At 36.3% G+C, this 15724-nt stretch overlaps 1 protein-coding gene across 3 annotated transcripts in view; it reads left to right on the top strand.

The window, feature by feature from the left end:
* ESYT2 (extended synaptotagmin 2) overlaps nucleotides 1–15724 on the top strand; it is a 78483-nt gene that overhangs the window by 48268 nt on the left and 14491 nt on the right. For 2 of the 3 annotated variants that reach the window (XM_083860465.1, XM_083860464.1), the window contains exons 7-13: nucleotides 2669–2724; nucleotides 7460–7580; nucleotides 8214–8390; nucleotides 8871–8953; nucleotides 10187–10235; nucleotides 10887–10976; nucleotides 11548–11643. In XM_083860465.1, coding sequence (XP_083716591.1) covers nucleotides 2669–2724; nucleotides 7460–7580; nucleotides 8214–8390; nucleotides 8871–8953; nucleotides 10187–10235; nucleotides 10887–10976; nucleotides 11548–11643 — 672 coding nt within the window. Of the gene's footprint in view, nucleotides 1–2668; nucleotides 2725–7459; nucleotides 7581–8213; nucleotides 8391–8870; nucleotides 8954–10186; nucleotides 10236–10886; nucleotides 10977–11547; nucleotides 11644–14396; nucleotides 14499–15724 lie in introns of all 3 variants that reach the window. The other variant, XM_083860463.1, reaches the window with a different exon arrangement.

The raw sequence follows: 15724 nt of genomic DNA, 5'->3' as shown, positions 1-15724 counted from the left end.
GGTCACTACTGAGAGACTCCTGGCCCCATATGCCATCCTGACCTGTTTTCTCATGAGGTTTGTGATTGCCTGGACCTCAGATTCAGCATGTTATGGACTGTTACAGCTTGTCTGGCCTCAGACTATTCCCCACTGCTGCTCTTCCGTGTGGGGATCAACACCACTTCCAGAGGAACCTGGAAAATGTGAAATGTGACCCAGCATGGCTCTGGAGGCAGTTCCAGGGGCACAGGGGCTCAAGTGGTGATCTTGGTCCTGCTGGTAAGGTTGAAGAGACAAGAAAGTGATTGGGAGTAGCCAGGAGGGAGTCATGAACAGGAAATCATGGTTAACCAAGCCAATAACCCACTGTGATCATAAGGCTGGCTTGGATGAGGGAAGAACCATGGATACAGCTTAGCTTGACTTCAGTAAAGCTTTTGACACTGTCTTCTGCAACATCCTCATAGGTAAACTGCTAAGTACAGATCAGATAAATGGACAGCTTGGTTGAAAAGTGGCTGAACTCTTCAGGCTCAGTGAGTTGTGGCCAGCTAAACATGAAGTTTAGCTGGAGGACAGTCAGTAGTGGCTTACCCTGGGATAAATGCTAGAACTAACATGAATTCATGGCTGTCCTGGGTGGTGGGGCAGAGTGTGCTCTCAGCAAGTTTGCTTGCTTAAAACTGGAAGGAGTGCTTGATACACCTGATAGGTGTACTGCTATTTAGAAGAGCTTTGACAAGCTGGAGGAATGTGCCAGCAGGAATCTCATGAAGTTCAACAAATAGAAATATAAAGTCTTGTGCCTAGAAAGGAGTAACCCTGTCTCCTAGGACAGCCCTAGGCTAGGGGCTTACTGTCTGGAAAGCAGCTTTGCTGAAGAAGATGCAGGCTGTTCAGTTGGACAGAAAGAGGAAGAAAAGTCAGAAATGTGCACTTGTGGCAAAGAAGGCCACCAACATCCTGGGCTGCATTAGGAGAAGTGTTGCCAGCTGGTTGAGGGAGGTTTTTCTTTTCTCCACAGCGCTGGTGAAGCACATGTGGAGTGCAGTGTGGGGTTCTCCAGTAAAACAGAGACAGGGACATGCTGGAATAAGTCTAGTGAAGGGCCACAAAAATAATGAAGGTACTGGGCATCATGACATCATGCTCCAGTTCCTCAATCATCTTCATGACTCCCAGGATAGCCTGAGCCCTGTTTGTGGCACGGGAATGGTGCTAGCTCGTGTAGATTGTTGCAGAACATCCCATGATATGTCTTGCCTTTTGTTCTGGCATATCTTGTTATTACATCTTACTTTTTTCATTGAAAGGATAATGTTTTCTTTTTTCTGCGTAATTGTCTGTTACAGTTAGGCCTGGTAATCTTGTTCATAGGTAACGTTGTTTGAAATATTTGCCACTATTACAAAAGTATATTAAGTAACAATGTTCTCTATGTGAGTAAATCTATTATGTGTTATTTTTACTGGAAGTATTCACAAAGGAAATCACTAATTAAACTATTAATAGATCCTTTGTAAAAGAATGGCATGTGCTATTTTTAAAAAAGAAAGTGAAGGTAGGATAATGATTCCTGTCTGTTTGTGAAAATATACATTTGTTCTTGTAGAGGTTTCTTGTTTTGTTTTAGCATTTAGCCGAACCACCACAATTAGTTTAACTGAGGAATATCAAAATCCTTTTCTCACATAGTTATACTTAGATTGGGCTGAATTGGACTTGGAAACATGGTGGTAACTGGGTGAGTTTGGATTTGTTCATTGCTTAAATATTCTGTTAACTTCTATGAAGTTAATAGAAATCATTCAATGAAGGGAGAACTAAGAGAACTCATGTCTGCTGGTTTTGTTATCTAGATTTGAATATTACAGGATCAAAAAGGATGTTTTAAATTAGTTTTTAATGCCAGCAATCTTGAAACAGAATAAGTACCTTTATATGGCATAATATTCTGCATAGATTTTTCAGTGAAGAAAGTATGCATGATCTAGCAATGACTTATCCCTTTTAATTATTTCTGAGGATTTTTCTCACTTTGATACTTAATCCTGTTGATACCTTTCTCCTTTGTCAGTGGTAGAATGAGCTTGTGCCTTGAAAACAGCCTCTTGTGTTTGCAAGCTGTTATCATGTCTTCCTGCCACCTTCTTAATCCCAGTTTTTAATTCTTCCTGTTGGTTATGTCTTCTAGATCTCTTACTTTCCTGGTCTCATGTGGGATTCTTTGTCAGTTTATTATAATTTGCAAATTCATATTAATGACTGTTCATCTCTATCTAACAGGTGTATCACGACTCCAGAAATATTTCTCCAGAAAATAGGACCATGTTCCATTATTCCATATGGGTTGTACAGAGTAGATCCTGTATATTTGTGTATGTTGGGGATTGGGGTGTGTATTGATATGAATGGTGGAAGAGTGGATGAGAGAATGGTGAAACTTTTTATAACTTTTTAAAAATGTGTCTAAAAATTCTTAAGAATGGAAGAGGGTTGTTTTGTTAGTTTAAGAAAATCCTGGAGACTGGTTAATTCTCCACTGATTGGAATCTATAACAATTGTGTTTATTTTGTCAGTGTTATGAATTCTAAACTTCTTCTCTCTCTCTCTCTTTATTTTTTTTTTTTTTTTTTTTTTCCCCATCCTTTTTTCCCCCCTCCCTCTTTTCTCTGCAATTCACAGCTTTTGGAAATTAACTGGACTGGGCTGACCAATCTTCTGGATGTTCCAGGACTGAAGTGAGTAAACCAAAAGCAGTGTTTGATGTATCTGCATCCCAGTAAAGCCCAGAAAATCTCAAGACCATCAGCTGAATAGTTTCTAGGCTAGATGACTGAGCAGTTCTCTTTTAATGTAGAATTATCTGAAATTGCTCAATTTGCAGAAGGTAGTGATTTCACCACAAGTCACAGTTATGCCAAAAGTATATCTAGTAGGTCTTGTTAAAAATACTTTGAAAATATAATTTGTAATGTACTTCTTTTAGTGTTCCCAGCCTTTCCAGATTTCCAGAATCTTGTGAATTTCCTATCTGTCATCTCCTATGACAGCAGAAAGACAAAGCCTTCCTTTTATGCCAGTGGGTTCATGACATCTCAGTTCTTGACTTTGTTTGGCAATCCATCTCTATTTGCTTGTGTAAAGGTAGTTAGAAATACCTTAAGCCTATTAAAATTAACTAAACTTTCTAATATCTTCAAGTGCTTACTTTTAAAGCTTTCAGTTTATTATGTGAAGATCAAGTGGAGTAGAAAAAATATTGACTGTATATAAGTATAAAATAGCTTAGCTTACTTGGAGCTTTTCCTAATACCACATGATAAAATCCCAAATTAAAAAGCATCAATAGAGGTGCAAATCAGGCTGCTTTTAATCATTACCTGATAAAGTTAAATCCTTGAATATATTAATATTTATCAGGTTTTAATAGTTACCCAGGGGCTTTTTAATATGGAGACAATGGCCAAGGAGATAATGGAGGATCTGATACACACTTGGATTTTGTGACTACCCATTTTATTAAATTCATACTCTCAAGAGTTAGCCGACTCCAGAATTATTTTTTTTTATTGTTTCAAAACAGGAGTTTGAATTTAGGTATTAAATTAATCCCTTAGTAATCAATTGCATGACTGAAGTGAATTTTGCTTTCCTTAGACACATGAAGCCATTGCATGGAATCCCAGCTGAACAGTTTGAAATTAGAACTTGCTTTAAGTAGGTTAATGGCTGCAAGAACTGCTCATGTTTCAAACCTGCTTAAGGCTGTCTCTGAGGAAAGAGGTTTTCTTGATGAATGAGAGAAAATGGCTTCCAAAATACAGCTTCTGAGTAATAATTCACTCTTTAGATATAACATGACTAAACTTACATTACTTAACTTTACTAGGCTCCTGAGACTCACATCCTGCTACGTATTTGCCTGACTGCAAACACGAAACCTCAGATGTAAACAAAGTCTCGCCAAATATCTCAAGTTTATGGTTTCCAGAGCAACCAAACTTGGCCACATATGCACAAACCAGTGCCATCTAGAGTGGTATAGTTTCTATAGTAACTGTAACTGAGGTGACTCATGCTCTGCCTTGCCAAGAGGTTTCTTCAGTGCTGTATTTGTTTTTCTTATCTATATAGATAAGTTGTGTATTTTGGTCTGACAACTTGACATATTGTAGTTGTTATAAACTATGATGAACAAAAGATCGCTGCCACCACAGGTGCCTTTTTTAGTCCTACAGCTGTTGGCTGCACACTATTTGCTTATTTGTACTCTGTTTGCAAATGTCTTCTACTAATTGAATTTCAGCATTAGCTGCTGGAAGCTTCCCTATCAGCTGTTAACAATTTTTATTGCTTTTCCTATATGACTCCACAAGAAGAATACACAAGCAATTAATGTTCCATCATTAGTGTAGCTTGGAGAGAAGAGGAATTATAATCTTCCTGTGAGGAGGAGCCAGGCTGGGAGAATACTCAAGTGCTTTCAGGAGGGGATGTGGGTGATGGGAAGATGTTGGGGTTGCTTGAGATACAGTCAGGAATATGCTGTCTCTGTAATATGAATAAAGACAGCACAGGAAAAATACAAAGCTAATAAAATTTGATAAAAATTAAGTAGAGCTAAGTAGAGAGCAATACAAAAGAGTAAGCAACTAACCATTATTTTTTGGTAATGAAATTGAGCTTTTGAAGACTAATAAACTATAGTCTAAACTAAAGTCTAATAAACTATATGAAACATTGCACACTTCTTTCGTTTTTTTGATCTGAAAAAATAATTGTACACAGAACCATTGACTAAAGTTTTATGGTCTTAGGAAGCTGTTTTTTAATGATACATCAACATAAGTGTTTATATTAATACACCTTTCTCTGTGGCTTGCAGTGTTTTGTCTCTGTTTTCCATAGATCAGACCACTTACTTTAGATAACAAAAAATGCAAAAGATTGTAATTTTTGGCTTGTATTAATGAAGAATACTTTGCATCCGAGGCGCTAGTACTAGATGAGATTTAAACAGCTTGAAAGCATCATGTTGTTTTAGAATTCATTTAATTCATTAGTTGCATACAATCTTCAGTGTTCTTTTTCAGCTCCCTATATTTAAAGTTATGGTATCTGCTACTTTCTAGGGTCCAGTTTCTCTGTGTAAAACTTGGTGAAACTTCATTAATGCTGTCTTATTTTCTCAGGTGTTTTAGTGAAATTCAAGTAGTAATGTTGGGATAAAATTGTGTGACTTACCTTTGGAGTCAGAGTTGGGGTTTGGTTCTGGCATAAAGGATTGTGAGTCCTCCCAGTGTTTGGGTTGTGTTTCTTTCTCTTAGTTAAGGAGATTTGCTGTAGCTCCATTAGAACATTAGTCAGTCTCTGAACCTCATGCTAGTCTAGAGTAGGTCTATTTATGCCTGTGATCACATAAAGTCTGTGATCTTAAGGAAATAGTAGAGAAGAGCAGGGCAGCCTTTCTTTCAAAGCAGCTCTGGTACCATTGCTTTCCTTGCACTGCTCCTTTGCTTTCTGTGACCTGGGTCACTTGGTTTTCTCCATTAGTCATCTGTTCTTAAGGGACTGAGCATAAAGGCAGAGCTTTCTCTTCTTGCCAAGTAGGGACACTAACGAAAGCAGGAACAAAAAAGCTTGCCTGATATCTATACTAGAGTTTTGTCATTAGACTTGTATTTTGAAAAGTGTGATTATTGCTTGTGTAGTTACCATGACCTCAGCTTGGGTCTGATTTTTCTTTTCCTTTTAATTTTGAAACTGGTTCAGATGTTTATCTTCAATTTTTGTCAGCTCTTAACAAAATAAATAATTCTATTTTCTTGGCTCATTTCAGAGAGTTTAGCATACCTAAACTGAAAATTAGACATTTGCAAAATTAAACTTAAAAGTTTGAAAAGCAATATGTTAATATTATCTTGTAGTATTTGTCTCAGAAGTTACTGAAACTGTGAATTTCTAGGGTTCATGTAGAAGGAAAATCTCCGTAAATGTGATTGGATAAGCTTTGCGTGAGGGGAGGGGAGTGAAGATTCTTTAGGGCAGATGTGCATTAGCTCACAGAAGTGGAGAGAAAACTCTTCTCCTTTGAGCAGTATCTTAACATTATCCACTGTTTTTTTTCTTTCTAACCAGAGGCCTGCACAGATCTATCCATTGATTTTAATGCAGCCTTGAGCTCTTTCTGTTCCTGTTGTTCTGAGTACCATTAAAAAGTCAGCCATGTTCCGTCATGTATTGTAGTTATCTGGATTTACAATGGAAGTGGGCAGCCAAGGGGATGCAGGCTGTTCAGGTTGCAAATCTCTGGCATGAAAATCAGTGTGCATTTCTAGATTGTATTTAATGGGTTCGTTCTGTTGCCCATCTCTAGCATAATGTTAACTGCTCACCACTACATTTTCTTTCCAAATGAAACTGTAACATGTATCACATTTCACTGCAGCCTTTGTGTTTTTATATTCTAGCTCCTGAGTCAGAGCTATTCCCAGCCTCATATTCAGTCTTAGAAAAACTTTACGAGGTGCTCACACTCAAGTGCTTCATCTAAAAATGTTCAAAGTAATCAAACATTATCTGCATCTTGACTCAGTCTTTACAAAGACTATAAAAAGGGAGTCTTGGAGTGTATATAGGAGGAGAAATTGCAGCTCCACCAGCTTTAGTGAGAATGCACCTCTGCAGTTCAGAGTATCTGAAGCATTGTTGTAATTACCTCTCTAAACCTTTGTACATCCTCCTGAGACATCCTGGGTACTTGTGTTCCGTGTTCTGCCTTTTTCCTTTGGAGGCAATGTGTGTAACCAGTGCTGTTGTTCTGACAATTATTTATTGTCAGTTCAGACCTGAGCTGAGTGGCCTTGTAGCTTAGGAAATCATTCTCTTCTCTGTGGAGGGGTGTGGAGTTGGGTTTTATATGATTCATTACCAGTGTGGTTACACTGCCACTCCCTTTTCAGAGAACAAAACCTGTTTTGCTTCCCTAGGCTACATTTTACTCAGCCATGAGCTTGTGTTTTGTGTGTCTGTGGTTTAAGTCATGGTCCTCCCAGCTCAAGAGGACAACTGGTTTCATAACAATACAGGAATGGGTAGCCAAACTTCCAAGGACAGAGAAATTATTATTGAAATACGAAAGTAAATAAACAGTTAACATTTGCTTGGTTATATGCATTATAGGCAAAAGAACTTATGCAATAACCTTTTACCCAGGCTGGTTTTAAAAGGCAAGGGGAGGGGGAAATTTGCCTGTGGCAGGGAAATGGGAACTTTATACTCATCCCTGTGTTTTCTGCTGTTCAGTGTCAGCTGCTTCCACCTGGTGGCCATTTGGGCAAGAATCCTTTATTTTAAGTTTACAAACCAGATGTGTCTTCCATATCCCCAGAAAGGCAAAGTTTCTCCATTTAGGTTGTTAAGCAGCAGAAGGAATATATTTTTTAAGTAACTGAGGATTCTTTTCTCCAACAGTGGCTTATCAGATACAATAATATTGGATATAATATCCAACTACTTGGTCCTTCCAAATAGAATTACAGTTCCCCTTGTCAGTGAGGTGCAGATCGCTCAGTTGCGGTTTCCTATACCAAAGGTAAGCAAGTTTCTGTTCACAGTAATCAGTGGGTGTTTCATTTCTTCTGCAGTAACTGTTCAAGATAATCTGTGTGAATTTCAGAATACAGTTACTGCACTAGTAACAAGGTGCTGTGAATTCAATCACTGATAATAACTTATATAATTTATAAACAATTTCTGTGAAGTTGATGTTTCAAAAGAACATCAAGAAATATTTATTTATTTATTTATTTATTCTGTTTTGTTGGAATCCTAAACATCTTACTTTTACAGATTGCTACAGCCTAGTTTAACTGTACAGCTTAAAAATAAAGCAGCATGTTTTTTACATTTTCATGGAAAATTGCTATTAGCGTGCTTCACTAAACATTTGTTGCTATTTTTTGCTACTCATTTCCAGAAACCTGGTATTTCATGATGTAACTGGAATGTTTCTGATGGTTGATGACAGTTTTTCTTTTCAGGAGTCTCTTGGGTGCTAGGTCTGTTAAGTGTGTGGATCATCACTGACATCTTCTATTTACAGTATGTCTAAAATAAGTTTCATGTTAAGGAAATGGCAATGCAAATTATAAAACATCTGTTGTGTAAATTGTGATGACGTGGAAGCTTTCAGATTATTGTACAAACTCATCTTTTCTTTTTTCAGGGTGTTCTAAGGATACATTTTATTGAAGCTCAGGACCTGGAGGGGAAAGATACTTACCTAAAAGGGCTTGTCAAAGGAAAGTCAGATCCTTATGGAATCATCCGTGTAGGCAACCAGATTTTCCAAAGCAAGGTCATCAAAGAAAATCTCAATCCAAAATGGAATGAAGTTTATGAGGTATAACCAATAAAAATACCTTGTTGTGTTTTCTTCTTTACAGAAGAAACAAAAGAAGAAATAGCCTCTTTCTTTTGTTAAAGAGGTTATTTTGGGGAACTTCTTGATGTCTCCCTCTAGAAGCCCAAAGTTCTGTAACAGAAATTCTCCCTTAATTTATATAATATTTTTTTTTTTTTTTTTTTTTTTTTTTTTTTTTTTTTTTTTTTTTTTTTGTTTTTTTTTTTTTTTTTTGTCTAGACTGAGCATCAGTAATTCTGAAAAAGTAGTTTGGGCTTTTAGAGCCAACATTGACAAATTTTATCATTTTATCTGAAAAGCTCTTAAAATTGCTCTACTCATTAAATTGCAATTTTTAAAATCGTTTACTTACTGATGTATTTTATTATACAAAGGTACTGCAGCTCAGTTTCACTGTTATTATGCCATTTAACCAGGCTGGTCAGTTGTACTGATAATGCCCTCTCACTGAACTTGCAGGCTTTAGTGTATGAACATCCAGGACAGGAGCTAGAGATTGAGCTCTTTGATGAAGATCCAGATAAAGATGACTTCCTGGGAAGGTAAATGTTATGGAGAATATGTTCATAGGTATTGGAAAGAGGTGAAATACTGTAATTTTTCTTTGATTATTATTTTTATTTTATTGCAGTTGTTCTGCTATCTAATTGTATTTATGAATCAATTATCTTGGTAGTAAGTAATTCCCTAACTACTTCATGTTTGTAAATACATTTATATGAAAATGTGCTTGGGTGTGTATATACACATCTGTATGTTTACATCTTTTATGAAAAAGACAGGTAAGTTTTGTGGGTACCCAGAATTGTGCCCTAGCTTCTTTAATGAGCTAGCACTAAGTCTTAATTCTTTCTCCAGGCAAAGTTCATATAGTTTTATAACTCTGTATCTTCTTCATCTTCATAGCTTCTAAATGACTGTCTCGAGTTTATTTTCCTCTTAAGAGCTGATCTTAACTATTTGATTAAAGAAAGCATTTTGCTGTAATGCTTTGGCAAACATGACTCACTCTTTGACTCCATAGGCTATAGGTGTTCCCATAAACATTTCAGAGTTCTAGCCAGCTTCTTTCTCTGGTAATTTGTCACCTTTATTTCTTGCAGAGTTTTGGAACTTCCTGTTGTTGCTTTCCATACAAAGTAGAGCTCCCTTAGCTTTCCAGCTCTTCTCTCTTATCAGGAGCAACAGTACCTACTTCTCATTAAAATAAAGAAGTAGGTAGTACAAAGACTTCCTTTTCTTTGCCCTTCCCTGATCTTACACTGAAGTGATGGTAGGAGGAAGTGACATAATGTGTACATCACTGCTAATTAAATAAAAAGCCAGACAAATGTTCATGCACTGGCATGCAGTTGTTTGCTCTGTTTAATTTTTCGGAGATTTGTTCCCTGCTACATTTTTAGCTTGTGTGAACTAGAAATCTCCCAGAAACTGCCGAAGCATGAATTTGGTCGTAGCATATGTCCAGGTGCTATTTGCAGTGGATAGTTTGGATGTGCTCTCTGTTTCGGCTCATATATATGTGATTATGTTGTGCCAGTTGCCCTCATGGCTACACAATGGGCTCCAGTGTAGCCATTTTTCTGTTATCCTGCACTCATCTTTGCTCAGCCATTTCAATCCCTTCTTCTTCTTTTCTTAGGTGCCAAAAGTACAGTATTCTCTGCTCTTTTGATCTCAGTTGATACTCAGCAAGCACTGGGTGGTGCTTGAATTCTGTGCTAAATCTTCTGTTTCTTGGCTAAAATACTACTTCTTTTTTTCCATTTTTCTAGTTTGATGATTGATTTAATTGAAGTTGAAAAGGAGCGTCTTCTAGATGAGGTAAGCAAGTTCAGTAAGTTTTGGTTTAAAGAGGCCTGTATGTTGTACAAGTAGTTGTTCCTGCATTATCTTTTTCTGGGCATAGTTCCATATGTGCAAGAATAACCTTAGTGCTGTAGAACTACATGCCCTGATGATCAGTACAGTGGTTTAAGAGACATCTAAACTGGTGAAATCTAATAAACAATAACATTCTTTGTCGGTCTTAGGGCTTTAAGGTTACTCCTGTGCAAATTCAAGAACTAGTAACTTAGATATTCGGTGAGAAGGTTTTTTTTGCAAGAGCAGAGTAATTGCAGTTTATTGCTGGGCAGAGTAATTTTTGTCCTATATGTAGGAGAAATTTTATGGGAACATTGCGCTGAGTTTGTTCTCCCAGAACATCTTTACAGAACTTGAAGAATTTTCTTGGTATTTTAAAGATGCTTTTATCATCTAACATAGAGGTTTTATGGGTGGTTTTATCGTTCTGTGTTGTAATATTTTATGTAAGATATGACATTTTAATGGATCAGATCTTTTCAGGTTATGTGGACTTCAGCTCTGAGAGATTCTTAGTAGACTTTAGTGCTTCCTAAATATCCTGAAGAACCAATTGCAATCTTATATTTGTTTGCCAGATTATTTCACATTACTTTGCTTAATTTTCAGTGGTTTACTTTGGATGAAGTGTCCAAAGGAAAGTTGCATTTAAAACTGGAATGGCTCACATTGATGCCAACTGCTGACAATCTAGACAAGGTATCAAAGGAACACATTACTTTCATTCTAATCTTAATTGTTTTGGGGTGATGTTTTTGTTTATTTATTAAGTATGTAACCAGTTCTCTAGCTGCAGTGAATTTGGAGAAACCTGTAACTTTATTCCAAGCTATCCGTCTTTAGAAATCTCAAACGAGTCATAAGTGTCAGTGGTTTAAATGAGATTTTCAAATGCTTTTGTAGTTATCTTCTTTTCTTTCATGTTACTGTTTGAGAATATCTGCTAACATTTCATTAGTCTGGGAGGTAAAGCTGGATATGATATTACAATCTGTCCAATCTAAAAAAAAAAAAAAAAAAAGTAGGAAATGGGGTGCAAATTTCCATATAAATGGTTTTGAAATATCTGTGAGTCTTGAAAACTTACTTTTTATGTTTCATGCTATGAATTTGTGAATGTTTTATTTTTGGGAGATGGTTTTTTGGGGGGTTTGTTTGGGTTTTTTTTGGTTTGTTGTTGTTGTTGTTGTTTTGGTTTTTTTCCCCAGAAATGAGACAGAAATAATAATACTTGATTTCCAGAAAGGCTCACAGTGTGTTTTTGTTTTAGGTGCTAACAAGCATTAGAGCCGATAAAGACCAAGCTAATGATGGGCTTTCATCTGCATTGCTTATACTGTATTTGGACTCAGCAAGAAACCTGCCTGTAAGTTGTGTTCTCATGGATACCCTTTTGTCACAGTCTCTCGGGTAGTCCCAGCATGTCTTGCTTGGTAGTGTGACACACTGCTTTACTAACACACATTGTGCCATCTTCTCTATAATTCCTCTTCTTTCAAGAGTGTGATGTAAGGTCCATTTTTTTTAGTAGCAAAGCATCATAGCTACATATTTAATAAAACATTACTCTTTAATCAGTGTGGTTTTTCTTTAAAGAATGCTCCTTTCCTGGACTTGAAAGGCTGCATGTTTTTATTACACAATGTTTTCCAAAAATTGTTTGGGATCAGCATGAGGATTTTTAAGGAACTAACTGGGGAAAAAAGCCCACTTCCATGAGTTCAGGTAAACTTGCTTGCTTTGGCGTAGGGTATTGCTGGAGATTTGAAAGTACCAAAGTCCTCATCATGAAATTAATACTATGCAGTTGGTGTTGCAGTGCCAGAATACTTGTGTGAGATTTCTATCAGTTTATTTTCTGCAGGATGGTTTATTTGCTTGTGCAAAACATAGAAATAAATCATGTTCTCTCAGTCTATGGAGTTATCCTATGGGACTGTGAAATAACTTGTTTTGGAAAGAGATAGGTGAAGCTTAACTGAGTTTTGCTGGTTTTCAGCATTGCTTTAGATGAGAGGTTCTGGAAGTGATGACTAAAATATTAATCAGACAATATAGTTTTCAAACTTTGGATTTTTTTGCATGCATTTTGCAGTTTTGTCTGCAGAAATTTAAGTTAAAATTAAGTTAAATCAGAATGCTAACAAATGAAACCTTAGTTGCCCAAACAATCTACGTGACTGACCAGTGATTTCCTGTCTGTTCCAGGGTGTATAGAGCAGAGTTTGGAAGTAGTATTTCTAGGCTGTTTTAAAAGCTAAAAAGACTCATTTGGGATGGATCCTCACATTACCTTTTTAACCTCACTGTGTATTGAATTCAGGCAAAATCTGTAACTTAGCAGAAAAGAAACCAGAACTACTACAGTACAAAGTAAGCAGTAACAGAACAGAATTATGGTGTGCATAGCATCAGTTTGAGTATTGCAACAGAGAGAAGAATTCTGTCTGCCATCTGTTTTGTGTATTAGATTCAATTGAACCAATTTATGTATTTTCTTGTTCAGCTACTGAATTTTACTGAAACAGCTACAGAATTAATATGTTTGGTAAAATACACTAAAGTCTCTCATTTAAAATAAATGGTGTAAAGTTCCTCTCATACGCCAGTTCCAGTCTTTTTCATACTGCTCTAGTTCTCTATGTTATGTTCTCCATCAAATACTCTGAGGCTTTGTCATAAATTAATTTTTTTGTTTTAAACAAACAGTCTCTAACATTGTCTCCCTCCTTTGGAAACATTAGGTTGCAAGTCTTGAGTTCTAGCTATTTTTGCAGACAGTATTTTAATTTCAGTGTGTTTAATCAGTAGATCTCTAAACTCTAGGGCACAGAAGGAGGGAGTTCATTGCATAAAGCTGACCAGTTAGGAAATTTGGGAACAGCATCCCGAATTTCCTATTGCTGCATCTGATATTCTGTCTACAGTACAAGAATTGCCTGGGTGGGTTGAGAATAATGGTTATAGTGTGGGACCTGTTTAATCCTCTTACTTCTTTCTTCCTCTACCAGCCCAGAAAAGCAGTTGCAACAAATGACTCAAATTTAACTTCAAGGCATTTTCTTTCCAGTGTTGTAAAGAATAGAAAGTAGTAATAGAAAGTAATGAGGAACAATTGCAAATTCCATGAACAAGTTTAGTACAATAGAATAATATGATACTGTATTAAATCAAATTTTCCAAAACCAGAGACCAAAGGCTTCACAGTTACGTCAAATAGGAGGGAAATACCATGGGGAGACTTTTTACGCAGGAGAACTGAAAAGGTTCCTGTACGTTGTAGAAGGACAATGTTATGGAGCTTCTACATGAACTGCAGTTAATTGTAGTAAATAAACCTTTAGGAGTCTAATACGGAGCAACATTTACAAGACTGAACATGAAATTTGCTGGTTTCTCATGTTTTACTCAAATTCAGTGGTAGGGGTTGTGTAGAGCAATAGGAAATTAATCTCTTGGATTGCTTGTATTTATGGAGAAGAGAGAATTCAAAGAGAATGAAAGATTAAAATGACACTGACCCTTATTAATAGTTTGAAGACTTTTGTGAACAACTTTAATGTTAGAGTGAAATGTTTTCTACATGAATAATTACTTTTTATTACCTTAAAAGTTGCCTTAAGTGAATGCTTACCACTGGTACATTTTAGATCATGCCTTCAGCCTTGTTTTGTTCAAGTTAGTGTTGAGTTACCCCAACACAGGCCTTTCTTTTGCACAGGTGCATCATAGTTATGAGTTTCTGGCAAATTGGGATGATTTATCTGGAAAAGAAATAGAAATAGTGTAAAAGGCTTTTCTCTAAGTTAGTAGACATTAGTTGGATCTGCCATATAAATCTAAATTACCAAGAGTGAGCCTGGAAAGTGGGTTAATATATTTGAATAATCAGTAAAAAAATGAGATTCAAAAAGCATTCCACCTTGCTGTGCTACAGAAAGTCATTTAATGGATGAAACTATTTGTAATGACAAATATTTACTTTTCTGTTTACCTGCTGTTTTCTCTGGAATCCTTTGACTATTTTCCTTAACTTTTCTGTGTAGTAAAGCTGCTTATGCATTCATTCTGCCACAATCCCATCACTCTGCTTTCTCCTTCCATTTCCATCTTCCTAAGAGTATCTACGAGGGAAACTTTGGGTGTGGATACTTAAAAGAGAGGAGAGCATCGGGACTAGTCTTTTGTGAAAACACTACCTCACTCTATAGAGCACTATTTGTGAGTTCTCTGGTGTTGTTTGTATTGTACCTTTTCTCTGCCAGAGTGTGGATTAGTGCTACTAAAGCCACTCACTCTAGTGGAATGAGAGCATGCAATTTGTTTTCCTGCATGGTTTCAACAAGTGTGCATTGTTTTTGTGCTATTTTTATTGCATTTTAAAGGCTACTTAAATTTCATTGATCAGCATATCATTGGGTAAGTAATTAACATTTTATGATAAAAACCCAAGAAAAGTTTATTGTAAAAGCTCTTTACATTTAACTTAAATTGCTGATTCACTGAGAAATAAAATGCATACTATACTAGCACACTGTGTGCTGGTTAATTGTTGGCTTTTATTGCAAAGAAATTAAAATAATATTGCAACCAACATTCCCATAGTTTCTTTAAAAGGTGACACACTCAGTGTTTGTAAGAACATGGAACCTCTCCACCCTGGTTCAAGTTGCATTAAAAATGGGTGCAGTTCATTGTGCTTCCCAAACTTTAAATTCCCTTGTAAATTCTATCTCACTCCATGATGCTCCTTGTTTTGCAAATTCCCAAGCTCCTTTTCTTTTTTTCCAGTTAGTCTGTAGTTGGGAGAATCCAGGCTAGGGTGAAGTACCAAGTAATATTTTTTTGCTTGAGTTTAATGTTACAAAATTATTAAACACTGATGAGCCTCTGAATATCTCACACTTAAATCTGGAAGTACAACCTTGGTATCTCCAAAAAGACTGAGAATCTGCTCAGAATAAGAATTGTTTTGCCAGAGAGAGATGGGTTTGTCTTTGGAGACTGTTCAGATAAATTTGTCACTGGCTGGCTACGGCATAATCCTTGATTTTAAAACACCTTTACAAAGCCCCGCAAAACCCTTTCTCTTAGTTTCTCTACAGAGGTTAATTTCAAAGTATCTAAAAAGTTATAACCATTCTAAAATCTTGTTAAAAATTAATGAGTGAGAAAGGCAATTTATAACCTATGGTTGCATAATGTTGGTGTTAAAATTGTTAAGGAGTTGTTGTTTCTTTTAGTTATACAAATACCAGATACATCTTTAAAAATAATAATTATTATTTTTAAAAATTATCAAAATGCTGGATTGAGGGTATAGCACTGATTTTTTTTTTGTGGATCTTAGGATCCTTACATTAGGACAGGTTGTCTATATAGAACAACGTCTGTTTAGAAATTGGACAAAACTTTCCAAATCCCTGAATGGATTTGTGAGTCAGAGT

Source organism: Zosterops lateralis, assembly GCF_965231275.1.
Source record: "Zosterops lateralis genome assembly, chromosome: 1".
In the NCBI taxonomy this organism is placed as follows: Eukaryota; Metazoa; Chordata; class Aves; order Passeriformes; family Zosteropidae; genus Zosterops; species Zosterops lateralis.
This window is presented reverse-complemented; position numbering and strand designations above follow the sequence as displayed.